At 47.4% G+C, this 24,073-nt stretch overlaps 1 protein-coding gene and 1 pseudogene across 1 annotated transcript; both read right to left on the bottom strand.

Moving 5' to 3' along the window:
* Positions 1-21,233: 21,233 nt before the first annotated feature.
* Positions 21,234-22,143, bottom strand: LOC122145711 (annotated as a pseudogene).
* Positions 22,144-22,241: 98 nt separating this feature from the next.
* LOC109054595 (histone H4) lies at positions 22,242-22,660 on the bottom strand. Its single transcript, XM_019071848.2, has one exon. It carries the CDS (start codon positions 22,596-22,598, stop codon positions 22,287-22,289), a length of 312 nt encoding a protein of 103 aa, XP_018927393.1. The 5' UTR covers positions 22,599-22,660; the 3' UTR covers positions 22,242-22,286.
* Between the last annotated feature and the right edge of the window lie 1,413 nt (positions 22,661-24,073).

The following is a 24,073-nucleotide window of genomic DNA, read 5'->3' as shown; positions in this document are numbered from 1 at the left end:
TCTAAATAAAGGCAAGTTGAACAGTGAATTTTTTGCTTGTTTTTGGGCCTTTATTTAAATTCAGTTTATGCAATATTTTAATATTTTGTACTAATGCAGTTTTATTTTGACTTTAATAAGTGTAACCTTGCAAGTGAACTCTAGATTTATCTCATCAGACTTTATTCAATCTGTTACGGTTTATTAGTATGGAGCAGAGTTCTTCAGTCTGAGATCTTTTTCTATGTATTTACTATCATTTCAAAAGATGACTGAAGTATCCGAGACCGAATACAGAGACAATACAAATAGCTCTAAATATTACCCAGTTTATTACCGTGCCACAGCTTACATGGATCAGCTGCTATAAAAAGAAATATATATATTGGAAAAAAAAAAAAAATATATATATATATATATATATATATATATATATTCCGGACTAAAGACTTGAGACTGAATATATGGCATACTATGTTTGATTGTCAACTTTTCTTAATCTTTATAAACTTGGATTTTATTTTTCTTCACTTATTTTTGTATCTAGATTGTGTGTTGTATCAATATATTCTTATATTCATGAAGTCCATGCACGAGTTCTGGGTTTGAATTGTTTATTTTGTTTAAAAGAAAACTCAAAACAATCAATAAACCAATCCTATTATTATTATTATTATATAAGTATTATTATTATTATTATTATTATTATTATTATTATTATTATTATTGCCTCCAAGTGTCTACAAATATTTAGGTATTTACTGCAAAAATAAATAAAAAATACAAGTAATGATTTGTCCTTAAAACGGTTGATTTTTAAGTTATATATATAATAATAAGTATTATTATTATTATTATTATTATTATTATTATTATTATTATTATTATTATTCCCTCCAAGTGTCTACAAATATTTAGGTATTTACTGCAAAAGTAAATAAAAATACAAGTAATGATTTGTCCTTAAAACGGTTGATTTTTAAGTTATGAAACTATATTTTTATACACATCCAACACATAATTTCTTACTTTTTATTATTTTTCCCCGTCCCACCATCTTGAAAGAAAAAGCCAAGTATACTGGAACTTGAAAAAAAAAAAAAAAAAAGTGTAAATGGAGCCCATCCCAAATTGACGAGCTGCATCGAATGCTTTGGGCAATGTTTTTGGCGAGACCGACTCTAAATATTGTGTGCAATCTGTCCAATGGAAGGGCATGACGTCATGCGCGGGTTGACGTAACGACCAGGAAGCTATAAAAGCATGTGCCACACAGCTGGCTTCAGCTTCGCATCTTTCAGCAACCGCTCTGTGTGTGCATGTCAAAAAGTCTGTCCTGTCAGTCCTATTTATTGTTGTTTGTCTATTAGCTTCATAAAAAGTAGCTCAATATGTCAAAGAGCAAGGCGAAGACTAGACTTTTGAAGGGAAATTCCAGATCGCATTATAGATTGTGTGTTCCTCCCTGCCCTCGCTACATCACGAGCGGGGATACACACAGTCTATGCGTGGTTTGCCTGGGATCGAAGCACGCTGAGTCGGCTCTCGAGGGGGCCGACTGTCCGCTTGTGAACGATTGCCAATGCGGACGCTTCAATCCCGGAGGGCTCTCTTCAAGGAGGGAGCCTTCGCCAGTGTTCCCCGTGGTGATGGCCCCACTTCTGCTGAGGCAGAACGGCAGCTGCACTCGTGGGGTTCGCAGGTGGATCTGTCAGAGGGAATGGAGACGGGCCAGTCCTTATACCTTATGCTTGTGGGCAAAGGGTATGTGGCAGCAGGTCAGGCTCGGGCGTGCCTTCACACCATGGCAGTCATTCAAGCCTATCAGGCTGACCTGCTGAGAGATATTGATGAGGAGGAGGGGATCAAGTCCGAAGATTTTGAAGAACTTAGTTGGACCACTAATCTCTCCCTCCACGCCACTAAAGAGACCGCTCGTGATATTGGGCGGTCAATGGCAGCCTTAGTGGCCACAGAGAGGCAATTATGGCTGACCCTGTCAGAAATAAAAGAAAGAGACAGGGTCTCCCTCCTGGACACCCCGCCTCAGCCTTCTGGCCTGTTTGGCGACACAGTCAATACTGTCGTCGACAGGTTCCAGGAGGCACGCAAACACGCAGCGTCGTTCCAGAGCTTCCTCCCTCGTCGCTTTCGTGGGGCATCTGGGTGGGAGATGCCCATGCAAGATCCTGACACCAGGGGCTCACTTGGGTGGACTTCCTATCCCAAATCAGACCTTTGGGCAATCATTGAGGCCAGGAAGTCCTTGAAAAAAAAGATCCTGACACCAGGGGCTCAGGAGTACAAAGGACAGCCCCTACTGGGGTAGAGCGCAGTCCACCTCATTATACGGTGCCCGTCTCACCTCGGTGCCCTCGGGAGGTTGGTCTGCCAACCCTGCCAGAGTTTCAGGGCGCAGCGGCTTCCAGCGAGCGCTGCTCTCAGTTATTTCCGCCTGTGAGCATAGCGGAGCTGAGAGGCTCACCGCCCCTTCGGGGGCCTCTTACACCAGAGGTCAGTCTCAAGAAACTGATTCCCTTAGTAGATTATTTAGCAGCTACTGCCAAATGTATCTCATTGGGTCCTGTGCATGGTAGAAAAAGGCTACTGCTTTCAGTTTGGCTCTCCACCGCCGAGATTCAATGGGGTTATCCCGACACTAGTCGGCCCCCAGCAGGCTCTGGTTATGGAACAAAAAGTGAATACCCTATTAAGGAAGGAGGCAATCGAGGTGGTCCCTCCTCAAGACAGGGAATCCGGGTTTTACAGCCGGTATTTCATAGTTCCAAAGAAGGATTGGGGGTTGCATCCGATCTTAGATCTGTGTCAGCTGAACCACTCAGTTATGTCACTGAATTTCAAAATGCTCACCTTCATGCATGTTGTAGCTCAAATCAGATCCGAGGACTGGTTTGTCACAATAGACCTCAAAGATCCATACTTTCATGTCTCCATCCTTCCATAACACAGGAAGTTTCTGAGGTTCGCTTTCAGGGGTGAAGCTTACCAATATCTAGTACTTCCCTTCGGCCTTGCATTCTCACCCCGCACGTTTACGAAATGTGTAGATGCGCCTCTGGTTCCTCTGCGTATGCAGGGCATCCGCATTCTCAATTATATTGACGATAGGTTAATTTTAACTCAATATCATATCAGATGGCGGTTCGACATCGAGATGTCGTTCTCACTCATATGGGGGAGCTGGGTTTGAGACTGAACGCCAAGAAGAGGGTACTTTCTCCAGTACAGAGAACCACCTATCTAGGCATAGTGTGGGATTCGACCACGATGCAGGCACGTCTGTCTCCTGCTCATATCGAGTCGATCCTCACGTCAGTCAAGAGAGTCAAAGAAGGCCAGTCACTCACTGTCAAACAGTTTCAGAGAATGTTAGGTTTGATGGCAGCTGCATCCAACGTCATACCTTTTGGCCTGCTGTACATGAGACCCCTAAAGTGGTGGCTCAAGACCAAGGGATTTTCCCTGAGGGGGAATCCACTTCAAATGATCAAGGTCACGTGGCGATGCCTTCGGGCCTTAGACATGTGGAAGAAACCTTAGTTCTTGAATCAGGGCCTGGTTCTGGGAGCTCTTTGTCGCCGTGTAATGCTAGCGACAGACGCGTCCCTCACCGGTTGGGGTGCGGTCATGAGTGGCCACCCTGCCCACGGTCTGTGGAACGGTTGCCATCTGACATGGCATATCAATTGTCTAGAGATGCTAGCTGTGTATCGAGCATTGAAATATTTCCTCCCAGACCTGAGAGGTCACCATGTGCTGGTGCGCACCGACAACACATCGGTGGTCTCTTATATCAATCACCAGGGAGGTCTGCCCTCGCGCCCCTTGTACAAGCTGGCACACCAGATGTGTACAGAATTTTACCAGCTGCTATAATGTGCGCTTTTGAGAAAGTTTCTAGTTTCTAGATTTGTGGCATTGAATGCTACTAGATACCCATGAGAAGATCCATCTGGTTTGCTTTGGCTGTGTTTGCACAGATCCAATCGATTAATAAACGGTGATCGCTTTCTGTGACACGTTGACCATCTGGTTATGAACAATGCAAATGATTTATATAATGTTTAAAGTTCAGTGTGAATTATTGATATAATTGACATTGAGTGGCTCTAGCATGATTACCTGCCAGCATCGACAGGCTGTCATTAATGTTTGCAGCACAAATTTCACTGAACGGATACAATAACAGTAGTTTCTGTTTATCATTATGTATAGAATTCTGAAGTGAACCAATTTAATGTGGTAAGATTACAAAACAGCTATTATAGCTTTCAGTAGAAAATATATTTTACTTATTAAATTAATGGGGCTGCTGCTCAAATCACGTTTCTGTGCTCCTTAGTCTCTTACCTATAAATAAAGTTCCTGCCTCAATAAAAGAAGTTGGGTTTTTGTGTGAGTTATGCATAAAACATCTGCTTCATAATTTTTTATAAATAAATAAATAAATAAATAAATAAAGTTATCTTTGTGCCTTATTTGCCTTGTTATGGCTTGGAATTCACCCTTCGCCGGGAGTTTGATTGACAGGTGGTCTGACCAATCATAACAGCGAATCTGCTGTTTTGTCCGACAAACAAACCAGAAAAGTGTAGGTTAACGTCTGTGGACTAGAACTTGAAAAATGGTGTGTTCTGATGTCTTTCCACATTTGAAACAAAATACCTTCTGCTGTTCATTCATGTTTATTTTGTGCTATAACTAGTAAAGAGGAAGAGATGATTGGTTCACACTTGAACTGAGGCACTACAGAGATTTGTCACGCATCTTTGTGAAGACTCAATTCCAATGAGAAGCAGATTTGTGTGTTTACACGCAGGTCAGATCTTCTTCTGGAAAGTTTATGTGGTATTTTCTTTTTATCTGGTCTCTGTATAGTTCATATTAAAGTAGTGTTTTGGAGCTTTGTTTACAGTGGTAACCAAGTATACACTGTATCTGGTCTGTGTCTGGTGTTCCAGAGGCGCCTCCTGGTGTCAGAGAGTGAATCTGCATCTCATTTCAGAGCTTCTGCTGTTTGTTTCAACATTTTCTCCTCAAACTCAAAATCATCGAAATCGCTGCAGAAGCACCGACCCAGTATTTACAAAGTGAACATGCAAGGATGGTCAAACACTCTTTCCAAAAAAATTTATAAATAAATTTAAACGGCGATATAGGACGATTTTGAAGTTGGAGGAGAAAAGTGTTGTGAGTATATAGACATACACTGTCTTGAGCCACTGTACACAGAGTATGAATTGTGGAGCTAGACAAGACCAGCAAAAAGTGTATTTATTTATTTATTTATTTATTTATTTATTTATTTATTTATTTATTATTCGTTATAAAAGTTGCGACTGAAGAAAGGGAGACATGAACATCTTGGATGACATGGGGGTGAGTACATTATCAGTATATTTTTATTCTGAAAGTGGAGTAATTATTTTAAAAACTTGCCGTCATGTACTCTGAAGCCTACTGTAGCATGCAAAATACGTATTTAGTTGTGTGTATTGTGTTCGCTCCGCACAGCTTGTAGGTCTCTGTCTAACAGCAATATGTTCACTCGCAATTGTCTAGAAATGTATGGATGAATAGTGAATGTTTGTCGTTGTTACTACTTGTAGTACATAATAAACAAAATAACAAAAGTGTTTCTTGCTATTGTGTTGTGAATGGTGAAGGGCAGAAGTAAAAAAAAAAAAATTGACGTGACATAAAAAAAAAAAAAAAAAAAAAAATTGACGTGACATACAGCCAAGTATGGTGACCCATACTCAGATTTTGTGCTCTGCATTTAACCCATCCAAAGTCCACACACACAGCAGTGAACACACACACACTGTTAACAAACACCCGGAGCAGTGGGCAGCCATTTATGCTGCGGCGCCCGGGGAGCAGTTGGGGGTTTGGTGCCTTGCTCAGGGGCACCTCAGTCGTGGTATTGCCGGCCCGAGACTCGAACCCACAACCTTAGGGTTAGGAGTTAAACTCTCTAACCATTAGGCCACAACTTTCCCACAACACAATGCATGTATATTTGAGCTATAGGGCTATATTAGTCAGACAATTAAAATTATTTGAAGTGGATCAAAAAACTTTATCAAAGTTGTCCTAAGACAAGAACACATTTTGGTTTTAGGACAACTTTGATGAAAGGTTTTGATCCACTTGAAATCTTGACTATATTGTCAAATGATTCAAATTTTCAATAAAATTTTTAGCCTATATGATGCCAGGAGTAATTAACCGATTTAATCAAATTGATCACAGATTTGGCTGAGTAATTATGCCCAAAAGATAATTTAAAGCCATTTTTGTGTTAAATTAGAAAAAAAAAATAAATAAAAAAAATAAATAAATAAATCATATATATTTTTCAGTGAAATGCATTAATTGTCTCACCGTTCTGCTGTCAGTCAGCTGTTGTTCGGTGTTCAATAGCAGATGAGGCCAGCCTTTAAATACAACCTTCTTTGTGTCAAAAACCTGTTGCACATGTAATTTGTGTGCGTGTGTGTTTTGAAATGAAAGAGAAACTGATATTTATGTTTGCTCTTTAAATCATTTATCATTTATATGTTGATATATATGTGTCAATTTGACACATTTATCAAACAGTTATTGGCAAGCAAACACACACAAGTATGTTAAAATGTACAAAATGTATAATAAGCATAGGAGTGGCATTTACTGGAAAGAGGTCATTTCCAGGAAGCAAAATTCACAAGTTGTTTAATTTATTTGAAAATGAAAGTTAAGACACAATAGTTCCTGCTCTGGACTTTTTTTTTTTAGTTTTTTTTTATTATATTTTTATTTGATTACAGCAGATTCATATACAATATTCTGCTAGAATCTAGTTCTAATGATTGGATTGAATAACAGACATCAGCATCCCTAGTAAAGGAGTTAGTAGATATCATTTTATCATACAAAATAAATGATGAGTGCAGATGATTATTTGCAGATCCATTAGTTTATGTGCACTATTGCAGGACAGGAGCTGCAGTATAGTGTATATTTTTCCATTTCCTTAAATACATATTTGAGTTGGAAATGAATAATGTCTGTTCAAAGCAAAGGACAACCAGTTTACTTTTCTTTTCTGTAAAATGAAAGTTAACCGCAGCTGATCAATAATGCCACCAAACTCTCAAAGAATCTCAGGCAGCTGAAATATTCAGATTCTGCAGCTTCTTTTGACTAAATCACAGGCTTATTTTCCTTTTTCTCTCACCAAACATCCATAAGAATTTGGATTAAATAAATAAAAAGATGTGTTCAATATATCTTGCACATACAATATAAATTGTGTGGAATATAAACACTGCAATATAATATTCTGCTAGATTCTTAAGCAATAAGACTTGATTAGAAAACAGACATCAGCACACAAGTGAAATTTTCAATTAATCAATTAAACTGTTCTAAGAGAATATGTAAGATTACTAAGGTTGAAGTCAAACATTTCATGAAGCAATATTTACAAAGCTTCAAATTAGTTTTTCACACTAAATGACAGAGCAGATGATTATTTTCAGATGCATTTCTATTCGTGTGCAGCTGACTTCAGCTCAACACAATCTATTACAGATTCAAATCAAACATAAGTGTGTGAATGTATTTCATTATGTCTGTTCCAATCAAAAGATAACCAGCCACCTTTCACTAAACCTGAGCAGCATTTGGTTACTAAACAACAGAAATCCAATGGGTCTCCAAAGCAGCAGGAGGAAACAAGGATCTAGATGCAGAGATTTATTAAAAAAGAAAAACCATGAACAGAATCCATGTGCGCGTCTGTGTCATCGTTGAGTGCGCATCTGTGTCATCGTTGAGTGCGCGTCTGTGTCAGCGGTGAGTGTGCGTCTGTGTCAGCGGTGAGTGCGCGTCTGTCAGCGGTGAGTGTGCGTCTGTGTCAGTGGTGAGTGCGCGTCTGTCAGCGGTGAGTGTGCGTCTGTGTCAGCGGTGAGTGCGCGTCTGTCAGCGGTGAGTGTGCGTCTGTGTCAGCAGTGAGTGTGCGTCTGTGTCAGCGGTGAGTGCGCGTCTGTCAGCGGTGAGTGTGCGTCTGTGTCAGTGGTGAGTGCGCGTCTGTCAGCGGTGAGTGTGCGTCTGTGTCAGGGGGTGAGTGCGCGCGTCTGTCAGGGGTGAGTGTGCGTGTGTGTCAGCGGTGAGTGCGCGTCTGTCAGCGGTGAGTGTGCGTCTGTGTCAGTGGTGAGTGCGTGTCTGTGTCAGCGGTGAGTGTGCGTCTGTGTCAGTGGTGAGTGCGCGTCTGTCAGCGGTGAGTGTGCGTCTGTGTCAGCGGTGAGTGCGCGTCTGTCAGCAGTGAGTGTGCGTCTGTGTCAGCAGTGAGTGTGCGTCTGTGTCAGCGGTGAGTGCGCGTCTGTGTCAGTGGTGAGTGCGCGTCTGTCAGCGGTGAGTGTGCGTCTGTGTCAGCGGTGAGTGCGCGTCTGTCAGCGGTGAGTGTGTCGCGTCTGTGTCAGCAGTGAGTGTGCGTCTGTGTCAGCGGTGAGTGCGCGTCTGTCAGCGGTGAGTGTGCGTCTGTGTCAGTGGTGAGTGCGCGTCTGTCAGCGGTGAGTGTGTGTGCGTCTGTGTCAGCGGTGAGAGTGCGCGTCTGTCAGCAGTGAGTGCGCGTCTGTCAGAGGTGAGTGTGCGTCTGAGTCAGTGGTAAGTGCGTGTCTGTGTCAACGGTGAGTGCGCGTCTGTCAGAGGTGAGTGTGCGTCTGTGTCAACGGTGAGTGCGTGTCTGTCAGCAGTGAGTGCGCGTCTGTCAGAGGTGAGTGTGCGTCTGAGTCAGTGGTGAGTGCGCGTCTGTGTCAACGGTGATTGTGCGCGTCTGTCAGCAGTGAGTGCGCGTCTGTCAGAGGTGAGTGTGCGTCTGAGTCAGTGGTGAGTGCGTGTCTGTGTCAAAGGTGAGTGCGTGTCTGTCAGCGGTGAGTGTGCGCCTGAGTCAGCGGTGAGTGCGAGTCTGTAAAAGGTGAGTGCCCGTCTGTCAGCAGTGAGTGTGCGTCTGTCAGAGGTGAGTGCGCGTCTGTGTCAACGGTGAGTGCGCTTCTGTCAGAGGTTAGTGTGCGCGTCTGTGTCAACGGTGAGTGTGTGTCTGTGTCAGAGGTGAGTGTGTGTCTGTCAGCGGTAAGTGCGCGTCTGTGTCAACGGTGAGTGTGTGTCTGTGTCAACGGTGAGTGCGCGTCTGTCAGCAGTGAGTGCGCGTCTGTCAGAGGTGAGTGTGCGTCTGAGTCAGTGGTAAGTGCGTGTCTGTGTCAACGGTGAGTGCGCGTCTGTCAGAGGGTGAGTGTGCGTCTGTGTCAACGGTGAGTGCGTGTCTGTCAGCAGTGAGTGTGGCGTCTGTCAGAGGTGGTGCTGCGTCTGAGTCAGTGGTGAGTGCGCGTCTGTGTCAACGGTGAGTGCGCGTCTGTCAGGGGTGAGTGTGCGTGTGTGTCAGTGGTGAGTGTGCGTCTGTCAGGAGTGAGTGCGCGTCTGTCAGAGGTGAGTGTGCGTCTGAGTCAGTGGTAAATGCGTGTCTGTGTCAACGGTGAGTGCGCGTCTGTCAGAGGTGAGTGTGCGTCTGTGTCAACGGTGAGTGCGTGTCTGTCAGCAGTGAGTGTGCGTCTGTGTCAGTGGTGAGTGCGTGTCTGTGTCAGCGGTGAGTGCGCATCTGTCAGCGGTGAGTGTGCGTCTGTGTCAGTGGTGAGTGCGCGTCTGTCAGCAGTGAGTGCGCGTCTGTCAGAGGTGAGTGTGCGTCTGAGTCAGTGGTAAGTGCGTGTCTGTGTCAACGGTGAGTGCGCGTCTGTCAGAGGTGAGTGTGCGTCTGTGTCAACGGTGAGTGCGTGTCTGTCAGCAGTGAGTGTGCGTCTGTCAGAGGTGAGTGTGCGTCTGAGTCAGTGGTGAGTGCGCGTCTGTGTCAACGGTGAGTGCGCGTCTGTCAGCAGTGGAGTGCGCGTCTGTCAGAGGTGAGTGTGCGTCTGAGTCAGTGGTGAGTGCGTGTCTGTGTCAAAGGTGAGTGCGTGTCTGTCAGCGGTGAGTGTGCGCCTGAGTCAGCGGTGAGTGCGCGTCTGTAAAAGGTGAGTGCTCGTCTGTCAGCAGTGAGTGTGCGTCTGTCAGAGGTGAGTGCGCGTCTGTGTCAACGGTGAGTGCGCTTTCTGTCAGAGGTTAGTGCGCGTCTGTGTCAACGGTGAGTGTGTGTCTGTGTCAGAGGTGAGTGTGTGTCTGTCAGCGGTAAGTGCACGTCTGTTAGAGGTGAGTGTGCGTCTGTGTCAGCGGTGAGTGCGCGTCTGTGTCAGCGGTGAGTGTGTGTCTGTGTCAGCGGTGAGTGTGCGTCTGTGTCAGCGGTGAGTGCGCGTCTGTCAGCGGTGAGTGTGTGTCTGTGTCAGCGGTGAGTGCGCGTCTGTCAGCGGTGAGTGTGCGTCTGTGTCAGCGGTGAGTGTGCGTCTGTGTCAGCGGTGAGTGTGCGTCTGTGAGTCAGCGGTGAGTGTGTGTCTGTGTCAGCGGTGAGTGCGCGTCTGTCAGCTGTGAGTGCGCGTCTGTGTCAACGGTGAGTGCGCGTCTGTCAGAGGTGAGTGCGCGTCTGTGTCAACGGTGAGTGGCGCGTCTGTCAGAGGTGAGTGTGCGTCTGAGTCAGTGGTGAGTGCGCGTCTGTGTCAACGGTGAGTGCGCGTCTGTCAGCAGTGAGTGCGCGTCTGTCAGGAGGTGAGTGTGCGTCTGAGTCAGTGGTGAGTGCGCGTCTGTGTCAACGGTGAGTGCGCGTCTGTCAGAGGTGAGTGTGCGTCTGAGTCAGAGGTGAGTGCGCGTCTGTGTCAACGGTGAGTGCGCGTCTGTCAGCGGTGAGTGTGCGTCTGAGTCAGTGGTGAGTGCGCGTCTGTCAGAGGTGAGTGCGCGTCTGTGTCAACGGTGAGTGCGCGTCTGTGTCAACGGTGAGTGCGCGTCTGTCAGCAGTGAGTGTGCGTCTGAGTCAGTGGTGAGTGCGCGTCTGTGTCAGCAGTGAGTGTGCGTCTGTGTCAGCGGTGAGTGTGCGTCTGTGTCAGCGGTGAGTGTGCGTCTGTGAGTCAGCGGTGAGTGTGTGTCTGTGTCAGCGTGATGAGTGCGCGTCTGTCAGCTGTGAGTGCGCGTCTGTCAGAGTTGAGTGCGCGTCTGTGTCAACGGTGAGTGCGCGTCTGTCAGAGGTGAGTGCGCGTCTGTGTCAACGGTGAGTGCGCGTCTGTCAGAGGTGAGTGTGCGTCTGAGTCAGTGGTGAGTGCGCGTCTGTGTCAACGGTGAGTGCGCGTCTGTCAGCAGTGAGTGCGCGTCTGTCAGAGGTGAGTGTGCGTCTGAGTCAGTGGTGAGTGCGCGTCTGTGTCAACGGTGAGTGCGCGTCTGTCAGAGGAGGTGAGTGTGCGTCTGAGTCAGTGGTGAGTGCGCGTCTGTGTCAACGGTGAGTGCGCGTCTGTCAGAGGTTAGTGTGCGTCTGAGTCAGTGGTGAGTGCGCGTCTGCATCAGCGGTGAGTGAGTGTCTGTAAAAGGTGAGTGCGCGTCTGTCAGAGGTGAGTGTGCGTCTGAGTCAGTGGTGAGTGCGCGTCTGTGTCAACGGTGAGTGCGCGTCTGTCAGAGGTGAGTGTGCGTCTGAGTCAGTGGTGAGTGCGCGTCTGTGTCAACGGTGAGTGCGCGTCTGTCAGAGGTGAGTGCGCGTCTGTGTCAACGGTGAGTGCGCGTCTGCATCAGCGGTGAGTGAGTGTCTGTAAAAGGTGAGTGTGCGTCTGAGTCAGTGGTGAGTGCGCGTCTGTGTCAACGGTGAGTGCGCGTCTGTCAGGGGTGAGTGTGCGTGTGTGTCAGCGGTGAGTGCGCGTCTGTCAGCGGTGAGTGTGCGTCTGTGTCAGTGGTGAGTGCGTGTCTGTGTCAGCGGTGAGTGCGCATCTGTCAGCGGTGAGTGTGCGTCTGTGTCAGTGGTGAGTGCGCGTCTGTCAGCGGTGAGTGTGCGTCTGTGTCAGTGGTGAGTGTGCGTCTGAGTCAGTGGTAAGTGCGTGTCTGTGTCAACGGTGAGTGCGCGTCTGTCAGAGGTGAGTGTGCAGTCTGTGTCAACGGTGAGTGCGTGTCTGTCAGCAGTGAGTGCGCGTCTGTCAGAGGTGAGTGTGCGTCTGAGTCAGTGGTGAGTGCGCGTCTGTGTCAAAGGTGAGTGCTCGTCTGTCAGCAGTGAGTGCGCGTCTGTCAGAGGTGAGTGTGCGTCTGAGTCAGTGGTGAGTGCGTGTCTGTGTCAAAGGTGAGAGCGCGTGTCTGTCAGCGGTGAGTGTGCGCCTGAGTCAGCGGTGAGTGCGCGTCTGTAAAAGGTGAGTGCTCGTCTGTCAGCAGTGAGTGTGCGTCTGTCAGAGGTGAGTGCGCGTCTGTGTCAACCGGTGATGCGCTTCTGTCAGAGGTTAGTGCGCGTCTGTGTCAACGGTGAGTGTGTGTCTGTGTCAGAGGTGAGTGTGTGTCTGTCAGCGGTAAGTGCGCGTCTGTGTCAACGGTGAGGTGTGTGTCTGTGTCAACGGTGAGTGCGCGTCTGTCAGCAGTGAGTGCGCGTCTGTCAGAGGTGAGTGTGCGTCTGAGTCAGTGGTAAGTGCGTGTCTGTGTCAACGGTGAGTGCGCGTCTGTCAGAGGTGAGTGTGCGTCTGTGTCAACGGTGAGTGCGTGTCTGTCAGCAGTGAGTGCGCGTCTGTCAGAGGTGAGTGTGCGTCTGAGTCAGTGGTGAGTGCGCGTCTGTGTCAACGGTGAGTGCGCGTCTGTCAGGGGTGAGTGTCAGGGGTGAGTGGAGCGTGTGTGTCAGTGGTGAGTGTGCGTCTGTCAGGAGTGAGTGCGCGTCTGTCAGAGGTGAGTGTGCGTCTGAGTCCAGTGGTAAATGCGTGTCTGTGTCAACGTGAGTGCGCGTCTGTCAGAGGTGAGTGTGCGTCTGTGTCAACGGTGAGTGCGTGTCTGTCAGCAGTGAGTGTGCGTCTGTGTCAGTGGGTGAGTGCGTGTCTGTGTCAGCGGTGAGTGCGCATCTGTCAGCGGTGTGAGTGTGCGTCTGTGTCAGTGGTGAGTGCGCGTCTGTCAGCAGTGAGTGCGCGTCTGTCAGAGGTGAGTGTGCGTCTGTGTCAACGGTGAGTGCGTGTCTGTGTCAGAGGTGAGTGCGCGTCTGGTGTCAACGGTGAGTGTGCGTCTGTGTCAACGGCGTGAGTGTGAGTGCGTGTCTGTCAGCAGTGAGTGTGCGTCTGTCAGAGGTGAGTGTGCGTCTGAGTCAGTGGTGAGTGCGCGTCTGTGTCAACGGTGAGTGCGCGTCTGTCAGCAGTGAGTGCGCGTCTGTCAGAGGTGAGTGTGCGTCTGAGTCAGTGGTGAGTGCGTGTCTGTGTCAAAGGTGAGTGCGTGTCTGTCAGCGGTGAGTGTGCGCCTGAGTCAGCGGTGATGCGCGTCTGTAAAAAGGTGAGTGCTCGTCTGTCAGCAGTGAGTGTGCGTCTGTCAGAGGTGAGTGCGCGTCTGTGTCAACGGTGAGTGCGCTTCTGTCAGAGGTTAGTGTGTGTCTGTGTCAGCGGTGAGTGCGCGTCTGTCAGCGGTGAGTGTGCGTCTGTGTCAGCGGTGAGTGTGCGTCTGTGTCAGCGGTGAGTGTGCGTCTGTGAGTCAGCGGTGAGGAGTGTGTCTGTGTCAGCGGTGAGTGCGCGTCTGTCAGCTGTGAGTGCGCGTCTGTGTCAACGGTGAGTGCGCGTCTGTCAGAGGTGAGTGCGCGTCTGTGTCAACGGTGAGTGCGCGTCTGTCAGAGGTGAGTGTGCGTCTGAGTCAGTGGTGAGTGCGCGTCTGTGTCAACGGTGAGTGCGCGTCTGTCAGCAGTGAGTGTGCGTCTGAGTCAGTGGTGAGTGCGCGTCTCTGTGTCAGCAGTGATGTGTGCGTCTGTGTCAGCGGTGAGTGTGCGTCTGTGTCAGCGGTGAGGTGTGCGTCTGTGAGTCAGCGGTGAGTGTGTGTCTGTGTCAGCGGTGAGTGCGCGTCTGTCAGCTGTGAGTGCGCGTCTGTCAGAGTTGAGTGCGCGTCTGTGTCAACGGTGAGTGCGCGTCTGTCAGAGGTGAGTGCGCGTCTGTGTCAACGGTGAGTGCGCGTCTGTCAGAGGTGAGTGTGCGTCTGAGTCAGTGGTGAGTGCGCGTCTGTGTCAACGGTGAGTGCGCGTCTGTTCAGCAGTGAGTGCGCGTCTGTAAAAGGTGAGTGTGCGTCTGAGTCAGTGGTGAGTGCGCGGTCTGTGTCAACGGTGAGTGCGCGTCTGTCAGAGGTGAGTGTGCGTCTGAGTCAGAGGTGAGTGCGCGTCTGTGTCAACGGTGAGTGCGCGTCTGTCAGAGGTGAGTGTGCGTCTGAGTCAGTGGTGAGTGCGCGTCTGTCAGAGGTGAGTGCGCGTCTGTGTCAACGGTGAGTGCGCGTCTGTGTGTCAACGGTGAGTGCGCGTCTGTCAGCAGTGAGTGTGCGTCTGAGTCAGTGGTGAGTGCGCGTCTGTGTCAGCAGTGAGTGTGCGTCTGTGTCAGCGGTGAGTGTGCGTCTGTGTCAGCGGTGAGTGTGCGTCTGTGAGTCAGCGGTGAGTGTGTGTCTGTGTCAGCGGTGAGTGCGCGTTCTGTCAGCTGTGAGTGCGCGTCTGTCAGAGTTGAGTGCGCGTCTGTGTCAACGGTGAGTGCGCGTCTGTCAGAGGTGAGTGCGCGTCTGTGTCAACGGTGAGTGCGCGTCTGTCAGAGGTGAGTGTGCGTCTGAGTCAGTGGTGAGTGCGCGTCTGTGTCAACGGTGAGTGCGCGTCTGTCAGAGGTTAGTGTGCGTCTGAGTCAGTGGTGAGTGCGCGTCTGTCAGAGGTGAGTGCGCGTCTGTGTCAACGGTGAGTGCGCGTCTGCATCAGCGGTGAGTGAGTGTCTGTAAAAGGTGAGTGTGCGTCTGAGTCAGTGGTGAGTGCGCGTCTGTGTCAACGGTGAGTGCTCGTCTGTCAGAGGTGAGTGTGCGTCTGTGTCAACGGTGAGTGCGCGTCTGTCAGCAGTGAGTGCGCGTCTGTCAGAGGTGAGTGTGCGTCTGAGTCAGTGGTGAGTGCGCGTCTGTGTCAACGGTGAGTGCGCGTCTGTCAGAGGTGAGTGTGCGTCTGAGTCAGTGGTGAGTGCGCGTCTGTGTCAACGGTGAGTGCGCGTCTGTCAGAGGTTAGTGTGCGTCTGAGTCAGTGGTGAGTGCGCGTCTGTCAGAGGTGAGTGCGCGTCTGTGTCAACGGTGAGTGCGCGTCTGCATCAGCGGTGAGTGAGTGTCTGTAAAAGGTGAGTGTGCGTCTGAGTCAGTGGTGAGTGCGCGTCTGTGTCAACGGTGAGTGCGCGTCTGTCAGAGGTGAGTGTGCGTCTGTGTCAACGGTGAGTGCGTGTCTGTCAGCAGTGAGTGCGAGTCTGTCAGAGGTGAGTGTGCGTCTGAGTCAGTGGTGAGTGCGCGTCTGTGTCAACGGTGAGTGCGCGTCTGTCAGCAGTGAGTGCGCGTCTGTCAGAGGGGAGGTGAGTGTGCGTCTGTGAGTCAGTGGTGAGTGCGTGTCTGTGTCAAAGGTGAGTGCGTGTCTGTCCAGCGGTGAGTGTGCGCCTGAGTCAGCGGTGAGTGCGCGTCTGTAAAAGGTGAGTGCTCGTCTGTCAGCAGTGAGTGCGCGTCTGTCAGAGGTGAGTGTGCGTCTGAGTCAGTGGTGAGTGCGTGTCTGTGTCAAAGGTGAGTGCGTCGTCTGTCAGCGGTGAGTGTGCGCCTGTCAGCGGCTGAGTGCGAGCGTCTGTGTCAGCGGTGTGGCTCGTCTGTCGCAGTCTGTCGTCGTCAGAGGTGAGTGCGCGTCTGTGTCAACAGTGAGAGTGTGCTTTCGTGTCAGAGGTGAGTGGGCTGGTTCAACGGTGGAGTGTGTTCTGTGTCAAGGTGGCAATGTGGTGTGTCAACGGTGTTGCGCGTCTGTGTCAGTGCCGCTTCTGGTGAGTGCGCGTCTGTGCGCAGTTGAGTGCGCGTCTGTCAGAGGTGAGTGTGCGTCTGTCAGAGGTGAGTGCGTGTCTGTGTCAGCGGTAAGTGCGCGTCTGTCAACGGTGAGTGTGTGTCTGTGTCAACGGTGAGTGCGCGTCTGTCAGCAGTGAGTTGCGCGTTCTGTCAGAGGTGAGTGTGCGTCTGAGTCAGTGGTGAGTGCGCGTCTGTGTCAACGGTGAGTGCGCGTCTGTCAGGGGTGAGTGTGCTGTGTGTGTCAACGTGGTGAGCGTGCGTCTGTCAGGCAGTGAGTGCGCGTCTGTCAGAGGTGATGTGCGTCTGAGTCAGTGGTAAATGCGTGTCTGTGGTCACGGTGAGTGCGCGTCTGTCAGAGGTGAGTGTGCGTGTGTGTCAACGGTGAGTGCGTGTCTGTCAGCAGTGAGTGTGCGCGTCTGTGTCAGTGGTGAGTGCGTGTCTGTGTCAGCGGTGAGTGCGCATCTGTCACCGGTGAGTGTGCGTCTGTGTCAGTGGTGAGTGCCGTCTTTGTCCAGTCTGGTGAGTGAGTGCGTGTCTGTCAGAGGTGAGTGGTGCGTCCTGTGTCCAACGGTGAGTGGCGTGTCTGTCCGAGCAGTGAGGTGTGCGTCTGGTGTCTCAGTGGTGAGCGTGTTGGTCATGTTGCAGTTGAGTGCGTCTTGGTCTGTGTCAGCGGTGAGTGCGCAATCTGTGTCAAGCGGTGAGTGTGTATGTCTGCAGCGTGGCGTGTGCGTGTCAGTGGTGAGTGTGCTGTCACGCGTGAGTCATCTGTGGTAAGTGCGTCTGTCTGGTGCGTGTGACAACTGAGTCAGTGGTAGTGCGTGTCGTGCTCAACGTGAGTGCGCGACTGTCAGAGTGAGTGTGCCTGTGTGTCAACGGTGAGTTGGCGTGTCTGTCAGCAGTGTGAGTGCGCGTCTGGTCAGAGGTGAGTGTGCGTCTGAGTCAGTGGTGAGTGCGCGTCTGTGTCAACGGTGAGTGCGCGTCTGTCAGCAGTGAGTGTGCGCGTCTGTCAGAGGTGAAGTGTGCGTCTGAGTCAGTGGTGAGTGCGTGTCTGTGTCAAAGGTGAGTGCGTGTCCTGTCAGCGGTGAGTGTGCGCCCTGAGTCAGCGGTGAGTGCGCGTCTGTAAAAGGTGAGTGCTCGTCTGTCAGCAGTGAGTGTGCGTCTGTCAGAGGTGAGTGCGCGTCTGTGTCAACGGTGAGTGCGCTTCTGTCAGAGGTTAGTGCGCGTCTGTGTCAACGGTGAGTGTGTGTCTGTGTCAGAGGTGAGTGTGTGTCTGTCAGCGGTAAGTGCACGTCTGTGTCAGCAGTGAGTGTGTTTGTGGGTCTCGCTGGCTTTCATGGGCACTTTGATGGCTCTGGCTCTCATCTCCAGCTCCAGTAACTCCAGCTGCTGGAGCCCTTTCTTCAGCCAATGGTTTTTCCAGTGACACTTACCTCAGATCTTCGGGCTCAGAGCCAGACATCGGAGCCAGAATTTCACTCACGCTTCTGTCTATGTCCTGCTGAAGCTCCACTTTGGTCCTCGGAGCTGGGAGCCAGAGCTCTCTCTCGCCGATTCTTCAGCTTTCACCACTTTATGACCCTCAATGTCACTGTCATCAATCTCTGCGTTGATGCTGAGAACGTCACTGTCTTCTCCAGAACCTGCGCCTGACACACACACACACACACACACACACACACACACACACACACAGACAGACAGACAGAGACAGACATGCAGAGCTCTGTTTCAACACACAAAAACAAAAAAAAACAGATACACACACACACACACACACACACACACACAGACAGAGACAGACATGCACACAGAGAGACAGACACACACACAGAGAGAGAGAGAGAGACACACACACACACACACACAGACAGAGACAGACATGCGCACAGAGAGACACACACACACACACACACACACAGCAGAAAATTAAAGCCTGACAAGCAGCAACTGAACAGCACTTCATTAACATAACGTCGATTTAAAGTCCAGGGTAAAGATGCGGTTATCATTGTTGTCTTTTTTTTATTTATTGCTATAATATTACACTTAGATAATAGAAATTAAAACAATACAAGCCAAGTCCTGCAGAGTCTCAAGAAAACACAAGCTACATCTTCGTTCATCAACAGGTTTCGATTAGGGATGTTTGCTTAGGGTGACCAAACGTGCCATTTTCCCAGGACACGTCCTGGCCAGGATTTCTATATTGCCTAAAATATCCAGGTTTTGGCTTACTTACTTATATGTTTTCATACTTAATGAAGGTAATGATCGTTTGACCAATGACATGCAGATATTGTACGTAATCGACCCATCGTGGTGCGTGAGAAGGTGGGATCTACAGAGAATGTTCAAAGCGATGCAGATACGTGAACATATTAGTGTTGGACTTGAAGCAGCACTGAGCAGACCGACCGGTGTATGACATCAAAGTACCGTGAGAGAGGTTCAGAAGCACAAGAAGCCTCTGCTCTCTAGAGCTCTCACAGTACTTTGTCATACAACAATTGGTCAGCGCAGCACAAACAAAGCCAAAACATGCATATTTTAAGGATTATAGAAATCCTGGCCAGGACGTGTCCTGGGAAAATGGCACATTTGGACACCCTATGTTTGCTGGAGCAGGAATCATTATTATTATAATCGCTCAGAGCAGTGAAGCTCATAAACCCGTCTCTCCGTGTCTCTCATCTCCGAGCTGTGTCCAGTGCTCCTCCTCTTCATCTCTCCATCACTGTGCTCTCGGTCACTGTGTCCCCGTTTCTTTTCTTTTTCTCTTTTCTTTCTTATTTAATGCCACATGTCCCATTCTCAATCTAGATAACATCCTTCATTACATGACTCTCTCTCTCTTTACCAACACGCTCCTGGATCTTACATAAACCACTCACTTTACTTTCACTTTTTGCCATTTCTTTTCAACTTCTAAATATATCAATCTCTTTATTTCAGCTTATTGTAATTTGTAATTCAATTTAATTTAATTTAATTCAATGTAATTCAGCTTGTGGTTGTTCCAGGGTCTTCTCTGAAAGCTTAAAAATCACCACCCCAAATCACTTTATTCCTACCGATTTTGGAAAGTTTTTTTTTTTTTTTTCTCTCTGTTTTCTCCTTTCATTCAGTTCCATCACACAAAGACACAATGCAAACAGGGAAACGTTGCACATCTCAAAGCATGCAAAACAGAACAGCAGCAACAAAAACACAAAGTTAATACACACACACACACACACACACATATATATAAACATGATAACAGATAATGCATACATTAACGCAGTTACATAGATTTGAATTGTATTGTTTTTATAATTCTCTTATTTTGCGATCTCATATTACAAAGGGTATCAATGTATATTTTAAGATCAGTGTTACAAAATGTAATACAGGTCCTTCTCAGAAAATTAGCATATTGTGAAAAAGTTCATTATTTTCCATAATGTAATGATAAAAATTAAACTTTCATATATTTTAGATTCATTGCACACCAACTGAAATATTTCAGGTCTTTTATTGTTTTAATACTGATGATTTTGGCATGCAGCTCATGAACAAACCCCAAATTCCTATCTCAAAAAATTAGCATATCATGAAAAGGTGTCTCTAAACGAGCTATTAACCTAATCATCTGAATCACTAATTAACTCTAAAACACCCGCAAAAGATTCCTGAGGCTTTTAAAAACTCCCAGCCTGGTTCATTACTCAAAACCGCAATCATGGGTAAGACTGCCTGCCTACCTGACTGCTGTCCAGAAGGCCATCATTGACACCCCTCAAGCGAGAGGGTAAGACACAGAAAGAAATTTCTGAACGATAGGCTGTTCCCAGAGTGCTGTATCAAGGCACCTCAGTTCGGGAGTCTGTGGGAAGGAAAAAGTGTGGCAAAAAAACGCTGCACAAACGAGAACAGGTGACCGGACCCTGAGGAAGATTGTGGAGAAGGAAAAGTGTGACCTTGGGGGACCTGCGGAAGCAGTGGACTGAGTCCTGGAGTAGAAACATCCAGAGCCACCGTGCACAGGCGTGTGCTTTTGAACCAGAAAACAGCGGCAGAAGCGCCTGACCTGGGCTACAGAGAAGCAGCACTGGACTGTTGCTCAGTGGTCCAAAGTACTTTTTTCGGATGAAAGCAAAGTTTGCATGTCATTCGGAAATCAAGGTGCCATCTGGGAGGAAGGACTGGGGAGAAGGAAATGCCAAAATGCCTGAGTCCAGTGTCAAGTACCCACAGTCAGTGATGGTCTGGGGTGCCATGTCAGCTGCTGGTGTTGGTCCACTGTGTTTAATCAAGGGCAGGGTCATGCAGCTAGCTATCAGGAGATTTTGGAGCACTTCATGCTTCCATCTGCTGAAAAGCTTTATGGAGATGAAGATTTCGTTTTTCAGCACGACCTGGCACCCTGCTCACAGTGCCAAAACCACTGGTAAATGGTTTACTGACCATGGTATTACTGTGCTCAATTGGCCTGCCAACTCTCCTAACCTGAACCCCCCGTAGAGAATCTGTGGGATATTGTGAAGAGAAAGTTGAGAGCCGCAAGACCCAACACTCTGGATGAGCTTAAGGCCGCTATCGAAGCATCCTCCTGGCCCTCCATAACACCTCAGCAGTGCCACAGGCTAGATTGCCCTCCATGCCACGCCGCATTGAAGCAGTCATTTCTGCAAAAGGATTCCCCCACGACCAAGTATCGAGTGCATAACTGAACATAATTATTTGAAGGTTTACTTTTTTTTGTATTAAAAACACTTTTCTTTTATTGGTCGGATGAAATATGCTAATTTTTTGAGATAGGAATTTTGGGTTTTCATGAGCTGCATGTCAAAATCATCAGTATTAAAACAATAAAAGACCTGAAATATTTCAGTTGGTGTGCAATGAATCTAAAATATATGAAAGTTTAATTTTTATCATTACATTATGGGAAATAATGAACTTTTTCACAATATGCTAATTTTTTGAGAAGGACCTGTATATGATTATTTCTTTGTGTGTGTTCACTTTGGATGGGTTTCATTTTATGTTAAATTGCTACAGTTCTTCTGAATAAGTTAGCAAATACATATGAAAACTATTGACACAGATGTTGATTTTTCACTTTACTTTCTTTTTCTACTGCACTAGTAAGTTCAAATTTCCCCTTGATTTGCATAGATATGAAACTGACCAGATCTATAAATTGTTAACTAAATATTGCACGGAAAAAAAAAAAAAAAAAAAAAAAAAAAGAAACACCACTAACTCTTTTAAGGAAAAGCTGGGTGGCTCTTAAAAGAGCCTTTGTGTGTGAGAGCTGCAGCGGAGCTCTACTTGGAGCTGGTTTACTTGTTGACGGCCTTGGTGCCCTCAGACACGGACGCGTGTTTGCCAGCTCCCCGGGCAGCAGCAGACGCACGGCGGTCTGGATCCTCTCGGGAAGTGATGGTTGAGCGCTTGTTTCAAGTGATGCGAGACGAGACGCTTCACCGGCGAAGCGCTCGAAGATGTCGTTGACGAAAGAGTTCATGATGCCCATCGCCTTCGAATAGATCCCGGTGTCAGGATGAACCTGTTTCAGCACTTTGTAACACGTAGATGGCGTACTCTCCTTCCTGGACTTTCTGCGCTTCTTTCCTCCTTTAGCGGCGGTCTTAGTGACGGCTTTCTTGGAGCCTTTCTTCGGCGCGGACTTCGCTGGTTCAGGCATGATGTTGCTGGAGATCAAAACCTCAAGAAACAATGAGAATGAGCGGGACAGAGACATTTATTCACTGATCTATGCTAATTTACACAGAGATGTGGAACCTTCTGATTGTGTGTTTTCACAGACTGAACCCATAAACTCGTATGTGATTGGACAACTCGAAGCATCACGAGTGGATCGAGGGCCAATCACATGCGGCTAGATTATAACTGTTTTGCCGCCAAATTCACTTTTGCTTTTAAGTACCTATGCATCTAAACGTTTTCTTTTGATTCTGTGAGTTAATTATATTCAGATAAAAAACGTTACCGTCACGTACGACAGAAATAGACAACATTCATTGTATATGCCTTTAATAGCAAAATGAATAATTATACGAGCTGTAATTTGGAGAAAGATTTTGGTCTAAAAATCAATTAAAATACCCATCATCTCATAGCAACAGGCGAATTTAACTAGGTCCACATTTTAAAACGGGTTTACTCACAACCTTTTTATTGTCAGTCTCCACGAAATACAAAATACCAACACTACTTTAACTTAAACAAAACCTTTATTTTAATTAATGTATTTTATTGATTTCAACTTAAAAAAAAAACCTACTCCAAACTTTGTCTCTTTATGTGAAAGTGTGGGTGGCTCTTAAAAGAGCCGTTGTGTTTGTTGTTTACAGTGTTTAACCTCCGAAACCGTACAAGGTGCGTCCCTGTCGTTTGAGCGCGTACACGACGTCCATGGCTGTGACGGTCTTTCTCTTGGCGTGCTCGGTGTAAGTGACGGCGTCGCGGATCACGTTCTCCAGGAACACCTTCAGCACCCCGCGGGTCTCCTCGTAGATTAGACCGGAGATGCGCTTGACTCCGCCGCGGCGAGCGAGACGACGAATGGCGGGTTTGGTGATTCCCTGGATGTTATCACGCAGCACTTTACGATGACGCTTAGCGCCTCCTTTCCCGAGTCCTTTACCGCCTTTGCCTCTTCCAGACATGATCAAGATGCTTTCTTGTTTCAGTCGAGCGACGAAAACTAATAAGACAGAAGTGCTGCAGGGAGGCCTTTTACATTTGCTTACAGGACCTGACTGAAACCAGCGCGCGTCACATGGTGCACCGCTCGTTAGAGCAGGAAACAATGAGATTTAATCCAAACCCTGATCTAACGATGTCTGTCCTGTGTTTCATATTAAAATCCATGTTTTAAAGCATTTATAAGATCATCTGCATCATGTTTACATGCGTTTGTCAGATCGAACCCCGTCCAGCTGAGATAATGCTGCAGTGTTTTTCTGAACTTGTGTGAAGTTTTCAATGAAACAATAATCAGAAGAATCCTGCCTGAAGTATATATAAATATATATATAATAAATATTGCTGATTAAATTAAATGTTGTTTTAATAAGACTCTAATCTACTTTAAATTCTACATTTTATTTTTACATAATAAGTGTATCTAGAAAATATGACATTTTTATTAATTATTTATCTTAAAGGGACCCTGGGTTCTAAGACTTGTATAGCCTAATATATCGTAAATTATGTCCCTACTAAAAAATATGTAGTGGAAAAAAAAAATAAAGATTTATGTTATTTTCAAAAATCTCATAGTTTTATAAATAGTTTGGACCATGGTGGGCGCCAGTGTTCTGATGACGTAAAATGTTTGCACTCGGTGAGCTGCTGCAGCTATCTGTTGCTGTTTTAACCACTACACATCTCGGAATAGACGACTCTGAAAGTAAAATACTGATATGATGACTACAGCCACTGAAAGAGCTTACAGGTGGTGATGGATATAAATATAGGCTTAAACCAAATACTGTACTATTGCTTTTTTTCCCACAAGGAGTCTAAACGCCCCGGGGGGTATTGCACAAAAGCAAGATAAGGGATTAAGCTGGGATTTTCCAGTTATCCTGGCTGAATTTAGCCCTGACTCGGTTGCATGAAGGGAGGCTAAATTAATCTACATTAAGTTACTATGGAGATTTACACTTTGCAGCTAGCCTGCCCCTCCGGAGTAGGCTAACAACCAGGCTAAGATTAATCTTAGTGATTTATCTGTTAGATCTGCTGTCAATCCTTCTAGAAATTAATGTTTTACAGTCACTCCCATGGTCTTCTGCAAATGTTGCATCATTTTAATTATCATTGCATTAAAATACGACATATACTGTCATTCATCTAAGTATCCCCCTATTTTAGTGTTGTTATGAAGACTGTTTCATATTGCTGTTAGGAGGTTTGATGAATGCATATATTATTCCAGTTGTTGAGATTATAAGAAATGGCTGATGAAGTTGCAAATGTGGGTTTTCATTTAAGTCCATGACGAGGTCAATATGTAGTGTATATATAGGCTTATTTCTAAATAAATGTTCCATTTGTTAGTCTCTTTCAACTCGAATAAAGGAATAATAAAATATATTTTGAAAATGGTTCTACTCTTGAGGATGGCAACAACCTT

The sequence above is a fragment of the Cyprinus carpio genome, chromosome A7, assembly GCF_018340385.1.
Source record: "Cyprinus carpio isolate SPL01 chromosome A7, ASM1834038v1, whole genome shotgun sequence".
Lineage (NCBI taxonomy): Eukaryota > Metazoa > Chordata > Actinopteri > Cypriniformes > Cyprinidae > Cyprinus > Cyprinus carpio.
This window is presented reverse-complemented; position numbering and strand designations above follow the sequence as displayed.